At 32.5% G+C, this 13438-nt stretch overlaps 1 protein-coding gene across 1 annotated transcript; it reads left to right on the top strand.

Annotated features, from left to right (window-relative positions):
• Nucleotides 1-5053: 5053 nt before the first annotated feature.
• LOC120358067 lies at nt 5054-5952 on the top strand. The gene is made up of 2 exons (XM_039450715.1): nt 5054-5500; nt 5819-5952. The coding sequence occupies exons 1-2, from the start codon at nt 5336-5338 to the stop codon at nt 5840-5842; spliced, it is 189 nt and encodes a 62-aa protein (XP_039306649.1). The 5' UTR covers nt 5054-5335; the 3' UTR covers nt 5843-5952.
• The last annotated feature ends 7486 nt before the right edge of the window (nt 5953-13438 follow it).

The raw sequence follows: 13438 nt of genomic DNA, 5'->3' as shown, positions 1-13438 counted from the left end.
CTGTGAGAAATGTTGGACGATAACTGACATAAATTGTGTAATAAGTAAATGTAAAGTTATACAATACTAATAAAATACGGACATCGTTCGAATTATAATTATATATGCTTTGATATAGAGTAAAAGCAGATAATATAGAAAATACCCGTTTTTAAATTAATATTATTCCGATAAATATGTATATATAAGTCTTTTAATTTACGAAACTCTGGAGAAATGTGATTATAACATTCAATTAGTAAGAGTCTCAAAATTTAAGTCCTTTAGTTTAAAGAATTTATTTTAAGCTTGTAGGAAGACAGCGATTAAGACAATGATGTGACATTTTCAGGAGTAATGAAAACAAGTGAATTATACTTGCACATCGAAGAAAGCTGTCACAAATCCGGTTTTTTATTATTTTATTATTTTATTAACTTACGGTTAGATTTTATCTCATGTTTTACTCCATGGGTTTCATCCATGATGATGCCATAGGTGAAACTAATTAGCTAAAACATCAAGTTAAGTTTAACTGTTAGTTAACTAGGATAATGAGAAACCGAGCCACAATCTGTTATCGCACAAACTTGTCCCTTTATTATAGCATGTATTGCAATAATTGTAACAACTTTCCAATCAGCAGGCAATACTTTTTAAAAGTTTTCAAAAATATTTATTCTTCATTATAACAGTTTTTGAAATATTTAAAAAAATATTTAAAAACATTTTTTTCTGATTGGATTGCCATTTGAATATAAATACTTTTTTTTTTTAAATAAAGTCCTATTCCATAAAATCTGCTTTTTACTTTATATACAAAATAGATACACATACATACCGATCTTTTCGTTGTAATATAGTTCCGAGTTTCTTCTGGAATCATTTATAATTACAATAGAAATTATAACAGGAATATTGCAAAAATATAATAATTTTAAATGTTCTTTTCTTATTCGCTAATCGTCACGGCGCAGTCCGAATTATCGCCACGTGCACTAAACACTCACTTGCCTATATAAAAAAGTAAAATTTACATGTTTTATCGATGTTACGTTCAAGAATTATTCTTTTGCTTGACCAATAATCTTAGTGTATAAGTCACAATACAATTTAATATAATTCACATTAAATAATCACTTTTCCTTACACATATAACTTTTACGTATTCCTATAGTGCTACATAGTGATGCTCCGCACGTCAAAAATCTAATCTGGCTGTATAGACATAAAATGTTATATGGTTAACCGAAATTTAAACTTTTAATTTGCAATTTTTGCACTCGCAATACTTGAAAGTCTTATGGTAATTAGTGAAAACAATGAATTTTGTTCGACGTTATTATATTTTTTTAATCAATCTACGGGACATTATTTTACACTTTTCTTAAGTACGTAAGTTCTCATATAAAAAACATATTTTAAATACGGTCTTTTCTTCCCCACGCGACTTACATGCGATTACCTAAACTGCACAATAAATAATATTGTGACACATTTTCACGGTAAACGTTTGTTCGGCAATTTATTTTCATTTTACATACTAAAATTACATGAATCTTATAAGTATTCTTATGAATAACCCATATTTATATTATGTATATATATATTTCATCTGTTCGATATCTTCATTGTTTTGCCGCTTTTACCATTTCGGTCACATCAATGATCTGCAACAAAAATAATAGTCTTTTTCATTTTCCAGCAAATAAAATTACGGATTGCAATTTCGATTTATTTAAATACAGAAAAACAGTTTTGACAATTTTTTAGTCATCTCTCATGCTTTTGTAACAAATTTATATATGTTACGTCAAATTAAAAAAAAAATATTAATGCTTTTTTATCGTTCGCCAGCCATATAAAAATAAATGTTTCAATAAAATCAGGTATCCGTTACATTCGGGCGCACAATTCTTTTTAAAAATGTAAAGAATATTCGTTTCTCAAATCTACCCGTGGATCGTCCGATGACTGATAAAATTTATCGTTACATGGCCGTAAGTCAAAGAATTAGATCCAATCTGCTCATTAGACCCACATGTAAATCCTCGACAATATTTCGGCATTACATAGGGTTAGTAAGTTTCGGCGTACGTTCGCATATGAATATACATGGCTACTTAGTAAGCTTCCGTAGTTTATGCGAAATGAGGAATTAACATAATATGCCATAAATAACACGAGTCATCGTTACAATAAGTGCCGCGGCCGTTTAATAGGCAGCGGCACTTGTAACTTTAATGAATTTCATTCGTGCTCTGGCGCATAATCGAGACACGCGTTCTCCAGCGAGTCGCGCGATGGTTTCTTTAACAATTCAAATTCGTCCTTTGTAACAACGCGAAAGAGTGGAGTGACGGTTTGCTTTCTCGCTCCGTAGAAAATAGCGTGTCCTAATTAGTTTGACGTCACGATGCACGCGAGCGAGGCCAGCGGCCAGCCAGCGTTTTCCATCCGCTTTTAACTTCGACTCGTGAAAATAAGTTGACCGACACATGCAGTCAGCTTGCGAAAAACATGGGGCGCGATCTGTTCTCCAATTAAATCCCCAGCAGTCGCGCCCGCTCTCGCGGAGAGCCGTTGCGTTTTAATAACTAATTGATGCCGATACATAATAAACTCGGGACCGCGGGCCATTCCATTATGTAAATCCGCCCAGCTGTAAAATAATTGAAACGCCTGTGCGGTGCGCGTGGCGCGGCGTTAACCCGCCGGCATACCGTAGCGCGCTATTGTAACTGCACGCCGGTGCATTCGATCGCGCGCGTTGCATTCGCGCGAACAAATCCCCTTCCCTCGCGCTGCCTTCTGCTTCTCCTCTCTTCCCGTTGGTGTTGGTTGCCCAAATTAGAAATTTACGAAGGCAACGGCGCGGATAATCGGCGCCTGCATGACAAACGATACTTTGGGCGTTTTAATTAGCGCGCGTTCCTCCTGCCGCATTACCGTAGGCGTCGTCGCCGCGTCGTCGCGCGACAGGCACGTTTGTGCCGTCTCGTTGTGCAACCGCCGCGACTTTGAGCGGAAGAAAAAACTCGAGTGGCACGCAACGAGGGGCAAAGAAAGGGGAAGAGAGAAAAAAAAGGAGCCCCTGCCTAGGCGATATAAATAACGTTGCTTTTTGCGCCGGCTAATTAATGAACGGTTTTATCGCCCGTGTGCGCGGCGCAGCGCGGCGATGCGCGAACAAACACGGTCGCGGTAATAAAAGCCGGTATTATGAAAATCATGAAAAATTCACAACGCACGCGCGCGAAATAATGGCCAAAAACGGTCTGATGTATATGTTGCACTGCACTTTGTACGCTGATGTTGTCATGATCGCACCGGCACGGTGCATTGTGAAAATTCCTTCGCTTCTTTCCGTGACGGAATAAAATGCTCGAGATCGAAATGCGACATTGGATTGATATCGATGAGAATAGAGCCCGTAGACAGACAAGTTATTTCTATGTTCTTCTTCACTCGTAATAATAATAGTAGCGCGATAATGAGGACATTTTATTGTATCTATGAGATTAGAAATTGAAACACTAATTATAAACTTTAATTTGTAATGTTTTTGCTGCATGAATTATCGACACTTTTGGAATTATAATTTTACGTTGGAATTATAATTTTAATTTTATAATTTTCGCGTTTTGATTTCGGACCGCATTATAAGCCTTTTGTAAAATTGATTATTCTATATCCTGATCATAACGGTTTTCAACAGTTATGTTAAAAGCGACACAATGGAAATTTATTACAATGCGTGAACGTGTAGCTTTAATTAACAACCGCTTTAATTGATTTATCAAATAAAATAAACAATAAATTCTATTCACGAAGTAATTGTGTTAGAGACGTTATTATTCGAAACGCATGTGAACAAATAGATCACTCACAACATGACAACTGACTTTATTTGCGCCTTTTGTCTGTTTTCTATATCAGATGTGGGTTTGCGTGTGATATATTATTTATATTAATTACAATAAAATTTTTATCTCATCTTAAATTTATTTTTATTTAGATGAATTTTGACAAAAAAAATCACGTTTTATATTTATCATAAAAGACTATAATACATATACATTAAAAAATAAAACTACAATAACCATGATAATAATAATTTTACAAACAAAACTACAATATAATATAAAGTGTTTGTAATATTGTTTTTATTACGTGCAAACGTGATATACAATTGTAATGTTTTGATAATATACATATCATTCACTAAAGTTATTTATAATTTACAATATACAAACAAATCTTTATGCAAAAAGTTACAAGTTGTCAAATATTTTATGCAATCACTTCGGTAGTATCACCATTTCTGCAAGATTCCAAATTTGATTTTTGTTTCAATTTCCGCAAAGAAACACATTCTTTCAAAAACATGAAAAAAAAACTTCTTTTTCCGACATATCTTACATATAATCATTGAATCATACATCATAACATTTCCGACGCTATCGCGTTCAACATATGTGCTCCTTATGTATTAAAAGTTGATGAAAAATCTCACAAACGTTTTTAAATTTAATAAACATTTACACAATGTAAATTAATATAAATTAATTTAAATTTTTGTTTTTTGCAAATTTTGTATAATAGAAAAGAGCTACGGAATTGCAAACTTAAAATTAAAATACATTGATACAATAATAATGCGTTTATAACAGTATATTTCTGTGTATTAATTTATAATACATATCGATAATTTTTTCCCTTATTTCCCAAATGTAAACAGCAACAGCATTGTTGTCAGATTCTCCAGAATCTGTAAACCACAATTTGATGTTAATATTATTGATAATTATTATATTATTATGTGAAAACTTATTTTCCATTATGTGTTAAGTAATCTGTCACGGAAATTAATATAACGTTAAAATATCTTGCAATAATAAGTTTTATAATTGATATGAATAGATAGTAACTATCAGGTGTAATAAAAATATCGTAGTTATTTAAAAAATGTTTAAAAACATTTTGTTAACGACAGAATGCGAAATTTAAATTTGAAACATTGCAAGAATTCTAATTCAATTTTCAATATAAAAATAAAAATTTTGATATAATTTTCAACACATAGCGTCTTGCACAAAGATTGTCTATTTTATGTTTCCGGTATAAATAACACATTGCGATCATACGTGACAAACGTGATGCGGATGTATAGTAAAAGCTATCAAATGGTAAATGTGATGTGTTTATCATATTATATTTGTCGTTAACTAAAGTCACTTATAGCTAAGAGTATAAAAGGAAATCCTCTCACGTAATGCTTTCAATTGAAAATTAATTCACGATAGTAACTATTCTGAAGCAATATTGTGTTCTTACAAGATTATTCTTCAAAAACATGGAGAATAGTCGTACCAGTACTTATCTTATATTTTTAATGGTCACATTTTTATTAATATCAACTTATATCACGATGGTGGTAACTGAACCAGATAAAATAAATATTCCGAGTCGCGGATGTCCTGAGGATCAGAAAAGAGATAGCCGTGGGCGATGTCGTAGAGTAAGGACAAATACAATTTTTACATATATTTTATAGAAGTTAATTTTTTGTTTTTTTTTTGTGTTTTTATGTTTTTCTTACAATTACATTCCTTTCCGTTTTCTTGTCATATCTTTTATTAATGCGACTAATTGTTTTTTTTTTTTAACGATACATCAAATAAACGTGTAAAATATATACATGTATAAGATTTATTATTGCAAAGCATTTTAGCGTTATATTAATTTTTGTGACAGAATTATTGTAAAAACTGAAAATTTTGATATAATAAGTCAGTATTTATCAACAACATTATCAATATCAAATTTTGGTTTGCAGGTACTGGAGAATTTGACACAATAATGCTGTTGCAGTTTATATTTGGGAAAGAAAGGGGAAATGGTTATTAATAAGTGTTATAAATTATCCATTTTAACAATTATAAATAAACTGCAATAAACTGTACATATTCATTGTGTTTTGATTTTTAGCTTGCAATTTTTTATTTCATATAAAGACATGAGTTTATTTATCTTTTTATATAATAAATGTACACGCGCGCACGCACACACACTCCGTTTAAGATGTTATATTGAAAATAGTTTTGGATTCTTATTCTGATATCAAATTGTATTCTTGCAAAACTTTGAACTTGTTTTCTGCTTCTGTCACTAACATTATGCTTTTCAAAATCGTGAAGGATGGCCACAAATGTATCCACTACATACTAGATAATTCTATCAATATTAATACTATAACTTCTTCACAATAACAGTTGCTAAATTATATCATACAAGTTTAATTAGTTGTGTAAAAAGTTAAATGCCGTAAAAAATGTGCCAAAGAGTCCTAGTCTCCTTTACGTTTTTGTTTGGTAAGATTAATGAAAGTATGAAGTTCCAGAGATTATATTAATTTAATAATATAAGCAATATAATTTGCTTGTATATATAAAATATATAATGGTACTGTACACGTTCTTTAGAATATTTTCCTTTTACATAAAATTACGGAGTCTAAATAAGAACAAAATATAATCAATTGATATGATAGTAATTAGTGAAGAATGTATCTCCGTTTTAAGTATAGACTTTTTAATAGAAAAAAATGTATAGTTTATAATGAAAACAAACTATAATATATGACGCATGTCATGAGAACAAAATTTTGATGTTAATGCGTGTAACTTTTATCACAACATGCCCGTCGTATTTTTTTATACGCATTCATCTGCGTGACATGCGTCATTTAAAATATCTATGCATTCAAAGTATCTGTTTACTGGAAAAATCAAAATTAAATGTATTTTTTTATCTTAAAAAAGCAAAAGTCATAATTTTATGATATAATTGTAATATTTAGTATACAGACAATTTCTACAAAAATTAATGCATTCTATTATTATTTCATTAGATATTCTGATTTAGATATTCTAATATCACAAATCACGTTTTTTTTTTATTAAGTCAATTTTTAATTTTCGAAATGCCTTACTGTTCGAAAGTAAACTGCAATAATCTCGATTACCTGTCTCTGATAATAATCTTCTAGCGAATTTCTCGCAACGTCAGGTCCACATCAGCTTCACGTTCTGTTCCTCGTGATACAGGGCGCGCAGATGTATGCTAGAACCATACTGCCGCCCAAGATCAGAGCGATCATAGCTAGGGTCGTCCATGTGGCCGAGCTCGAGGTGACGCGGGTCGGCACCAGCCTCTTGATCGCCGGCAACTCGGCGACCTCTTCGGTCGTCAAACCCCACCTTCTGGCCTTGGCGATCAGAGACCTCAAGCGTCGCGACGCCTTTTCGCAGGACCTCTTCGACGTCCGCTTGGATAAGCCGTCTAAACAGTTCCCGAAGTGTCCCATAATACCGCGACGTGTCTCATTCTTATATCAATCCAAGTACTACGACAAATTCTGGACATCGAAACTCAAGAAGTCTCAGAATCGGGCAGTAGGCGCATAAATCGACGCACGAGTCCTGTGTCTTTCACCCAATGCTATATCATGATCTGCACCATTTTCAAGTTGTGGGAGATATTATATCTTTCGAAATTTGAACAGCCCTCGCGATTTACACCGTGCTCTTTGAAGAAAATTTGATTTTTTCTGATAAATTAGCATTGTGCGATGATTGGGTGATGCGATCCTTGTTCTGATGGTCTTTGCTCATGGGAATTTTTGTGCTGTCGCTTTCGGCATAATTATTCCGACGCTGCAACTGTCTTTGATAGGTCTTGCAATATGCAGAAGAGTCACTTTTATAAAGCAGTTTATTTAGCAGTTTAGCCTTGTTTTAACGTTCTTAATACGCGTTCATTACGAGGAACAATGTGGCCCAAACGATCACCTAGAATAATGGAAAAATTATAGGTCAGTACACATATAAAAATATAAAGGACGAAGTATATTATATAGTAACACAATTTATTTAAAATAACAAATTCAAATAAAAATAATAATAACATTAATCCTAGTTTCCCACACATGAATACATACTCTGTGTGATATTTTACATTGCTATAACTTTTTTATATTTTTTATAAATTTGAAGACTAAAAAAAACTTTAACTATCCAAAGTATTAATTTTTGCGAATTTTTGCAACACAATTTTTTTTTTAATTGTAATTATTTGAAAATAAAATATTCTCAATTTTAATTCAGATCTGGTTTATCGTCTTTATCAGACTTTAAGTATCGATTATATTTGAGCTCAAAAATATGCTTTCTGTTCAGAGATAGAGTGTGTAAAAGTTACAGTGTTCTACAAACCCATAGGTATTATAGGGAGAAAGGTAACCAAAAATAAGTGTTAAAGCTAGGGTTAAGTTTAAAAGCATTATTCAAAGTAATGAGCAAAATTTTCTAAATTTTAAATCGCGGATGAAAAAAGAATTTCAATTAATGTTTAAATCTTCAAAAAGTATGAATATCACAACATAATCCTTGCAGTATTATATACGTTAAATAAATTTTTACTTCATAATTACAATTATTTCCGTATACAATTGCTATATATTCACGCCATTGTGCGCGCAAACACTTCATCAGTTTCTCGCGTCTTTTTGCGGAATTGATAACACAGCCATTAATTTGCACGTCGATCCAAACCAATCGACGAGTCGATGAAACTCGGACTGCTTTTAATTCTCTTTCGCACGACCGGGCTCGGGGAAATTGTAATTGCCCGGCTCTATGAATAATGCAGTACGAATCGAAGGAAGGAGAACTGGGTTCGCCTTTCGCGAAGAAAGCGAGTAAGAGAGAGAGAGAAAGAGAGAGAGAAAGAGAGAGAGAGAGGCCGAAGAAAAGTTCCCGATCCATCGGAGGCCGTATGCCGCGGAAAGGAATTAAGTTCCGCCTTTAAAGTCGATTGCCAGGGAGGATTACATTGTCCCGTCGCCGTCACACGCGGAATCGCGTGGGTGGGACCACGTTACATAAGCGTGTCTCTCGCACTTTCCTAAGCTCGCGCCCCAAATTTTCAAATTACGTGACGCGTTCGGCTAACTTTGAATTATATTTATGCCCACGATTTACCGAAACGCGTGTTTACCGCCACGGTGACTGAGGATTTACGGGCTGCGACGAGATGGGTTCGTCTATTTTTCGGTGTTTACGTGCCGAGTGTATCGGTCTCTCTCTCTTTGACGTATGTAAGCTGGTTCTCGTATACCAGATAACTTCGGTGCGCTCAACGTTGATTTTGACTCCTTAAAAATCGAAACGTACCTGAGTTACGTGAAAACCGCTGGAAACTACCAACTATATGACGTATATATTTTAGCAGAGCCCGAAGAAGCACTTTTTCTCCAAATTTTAACCATATAATTTTTCATTTATATTAAATATTAATAATATTAAATATATATTGCTTCATTCTTTTGTTTAATCTATGAAAGAGAGAAGTTTGAATCATTGAATGAACAAGACTTTAATTTTATCCTTTTGCACATTAAACTTGTAAAACTCGTATCATGATAGAAATTTAGATATTTTATCTTGCAATAAATTTATATAATTTTGCTTATAATAAAAACAAATTGAAAAATTTAACGTTCACTTGTAACTGCAAATTTTTTTCAACTTTTTTGGATAGTAACGCGACATGGAATTTCTTTACCTTCGAACATTTTTACAGCAATATTGTGTAAGATAAGTTTTTTTTAATGTTCGCAACTTCAATTTCCCGCTTCTTTTGCCGCAATATTTCTGAAAAGCAATTCCGCGCTTTCTTCCGGGAAATGCGTCGAATGTATACCAGAAACCAAGAAGAATGCACGATAAACGACACGCTTTCTGTTACAGGTAAGACAATTTCGCCAGCTCCCCCGCAACGAGAAGCTATTCGAGACTATTGTGCTACGGGAAAGTGGGCTAAGTACAATCTGTGCTAATAAGTGCGATACTCATTCTCGTTCGAATCAGTAACAGACCCTGAACTATATTTACACGCCATTTGTCTAAAGCTCAGTTCATGACCTGGAAATAATACCGTCTACGTCATGTCAGAGGCTTATCGCAGTTTTGCTCCACCTATTAATAATCTTCCATTCGTTCGCATTAGTTTTTTATAAGTTTCTTATATTAGCAGAGTATTTCAAAACTGCAAGTTAAGAGATAGCTCTCCAGTGGAACTTTAAAAAACAATCTTACTGATATAAATTCACGAACCACTAGTCGGAATATTGAACTTTTATTTTGGAATTTAAATTTTTACGTGTTACGGTATAAGTTTCTTATATTAGCAAAGTATTTCGAAACCGCAGGTTAAGAGATAGCTCTCTAGTGGGACTCTTAAAAACAATCTTACTAATATAGATTTACGAACCACCAGTCGGAATACTGAACTTTTATTTTGGAATTCAAATTTTTACATGTTACAGTATCACAATAATAATTTCGACAGTTGCAATAGACTTTGTCTATATTAAGACTTTTTTAATTTTTATATTGATTTTATTTACTATTTCGTGATCATAATTCCAAAGGATTATGTATTGTACATTGCATAAATCTCTCTTGATATATTCTACGAAAGGTATAACACATTTATAACGTTGAATTTGAAAATTGTGCTAGAAAGGGTCATCATACATTCTGAAATAGTTTCTTATAAAAATTGAATTGCGATTTTGCATTAAAAATAAAGCGTAGAATAAAATATTTTAAGGTGCGTATTAAATTTTTCAAAATTTTAGTTTTGTCTTTTATATCGGATTCCCAATCAGCGAACCATGTTTTTTTAAACATATTTTTTTAAATATTTATTTTTCATTATACTGTTAATTTAAATATTTAATTGGGTTATTAAAGACTTGAAAAGTTTAAAAAAAATAAAAAAACGTATTCAATTTTTATATTTACGTTTTTTTTATTAGCTAATTCGTAATTATTATCTGTAATTTAATATTATTATTGCATATTATTGCATATTTACATCAAACTTGTACGAAACTCCATTTATGTGTTTCAACATTCACTTAACATCTTGAATGTTTGTTTAATCTGATTCTTTATTATGTTAACAGATCTCGCCGCGATTGCATTATACGGAATGTTTAATGAAGCTTTCGAGAACAAATAACGCTGTAATGTAAAATTGTTTCGAGAACCTTTTCGATAACGATTCGAATTAATTATCTTCTCTCGCTTGTTTCCAAACTAAATTAAATGTACACGGAAACGACAATAAGCAGCTTATGAAAAGCTTATTTAAAAACGTATATTTTTAATAATTCTATTGATATATCATACAGTTTATCTTTTATTAAAATATGAAAAAATGAACAAATTTATTATGTGATCTATTCTGATCTATTTATCACAAAGAAAAATCAGCTTGTAGCAAATGCTTCAAAATTATTAGTAAAAAAATTAAGCATTTTTTTTAACAAAAAATTATTTTATTAATCTTATTTGTTATCTGCCTTTGATCTTACTTCAATTTTATATGAATATAAAAATTAAATTAAATATATCAACTAAACTTCAAAATAAATATATCAAAGAATATAATAATATTTTAATAAATAAATGTCAAATTAAAAATTTTTTTGTTAATATGCATATATGGTACAATTACACAATTTACTTTTTTGATAGACAATTATCACATTTTTTAAAGTAAATTTATATAAACTTGCAACTATAACGTACCTTTCTCTGTCCCCTATAACAATCCATTGCCAGTAATTATTGCTGATAAATGTATTTGTCGTACAGTCAGACATGTGAATCAGCACATAATCTTCAAGCGCGCACAGTATTTACTCGTAAATTTTTCAAACGCAGTTGTAATCAAATAAGTTTATTTAAATCATATATTAGTTCACTTAGCAAATAGATATTTAATCAGTACAGCATGAAAAACTTAAACAAATTAGAAATAAGAGAAAGATGGAAAACAATCCTCGTTTTAATTTTGCAAGATTTATGTCCAACTGTGAAATCGCGTTTACTTCAGCCACGTTTCGATTCTTCGCGTGAAAAATATACAAGACGGAGTTATTCGATTGTCCTTCGATCTCACTATGTACGAATGTCAAATAGTATACGCCGCTTCGTAGCCACGTGACACGGGTCTTCACGTGCGAACGCTGTACGTTGCGTCTCCGACGGACGTCGCGGCGCTTACTGCCGGGGCGTCGAATATCTGCGACCCTTTATGCGGCAGAGCCACCCCCGAACACCCCCGGTCACCCTGCCGCCGGTCTTTCTCGATCCAGCGGCGACGCGGTGCGAGGCTATCGAGAGACTATATGTACGTCGAATCTTAACGCAGCTATGTTTGCAGAACTCGATATCCTGTGTTGGCAAAGCCGAAATTAAGGCCGATATTAATCCTTTGACCATCCTCGCTACTCTTTACGGTCACTGACTTATGAAGAGATACGTTTGAGATATTGAAATCCATTTTATTTACATTGCCATTCATCTAATATAACTGTCTCGTCCCTTTGCCTTAAATATTATTATATCCAATGTTATTTCAGAAATAATATTTATTTTAGAAATTTTTTAAAAAATATATAGGACTATTTTATGGGAGGTATACATTTTATTTTTAAAAAATAACTATCAACTTTTGCATATAAAGACACATATATTTGAATAATGATATTCAATAATTTAAGAAAAATAAAGGATCAAGTATACATGATTAATGAAGATTGGTTGCATGCATTAAATCTTACAATCATTTATGCAATTACTTTATTTATTATTCTATTATTTTAGTCTTCTTGGGACTTTTGGCCCTTCTCATAACAAAACGCGCCATAATGGAATGAACACGTAAAACTAATTGCGTTGTGAATTATTACCTCGTATAGACCGAAATAATTACGTACATATTTGTACTCCATCGGGCTGCGTTCACTCATTTAATGTAATTTTAACGAGATTCTATCAGTTTGCATCGGTCTGTCGCATACGCAATATCGTTAATGGTAGCCGGTGGAATTGTATGGAATTACACATCATCACCGCGATCATTTTGTTTCTCCAATCAATTCCGCTGCCCCCGAATATAATCTTGCGTTCCCCATGCAGCTATGCAAGATCCGTATTAATCAAACAAAATTGTGTCGCACTATACGATTGTAACGAGCGCGTATCGCTCGTTAGTAATTAGCCGCTCGTACCTAATTATTCGCTCGCAACGCTCTCAGCGAATCTACTGTATAATATTGTTCGTTGCCTTGTTGCAGTTTCTCTAGAAATATCATCTAATTCGTTAGCTTAATGCCGCTCGCTTAAAATAATGAAATCTGCAGAAAACAATATGAAATACACAAATATTTATTTTGTTATTATTTTAACATTATCAATATTGCTGAGAGAGACTGAATAAGTCGAAACATGCAACATATTTTGATTAAGCGAAAATACAATTTATCGTAAAAAATTATATTTTATTTTGCTTGTTTCTGGCCTTTAATTTTTTCTTAATT

The sequence above is a fragment of the Solenopsis invicta genome, chromosome 1, assembly GCF_016802725.1.
Source record: "Solenopsis invicta isolate M01_SB chromosome 1, UNIL_Sinv_3.0, whole genome shotgun sequence".
NCBI classification, from domain to species: Eukaryota; Metazoa; Arthropoda; class Insecta; order Hymenoptera; family Formicidae; genus Solenopsis; species Solenopsis invicta.
Note: the sequence above shows the minus strand (reverse complement) of the source record. Positions and strands in the feature narration are given on the sequence as shown.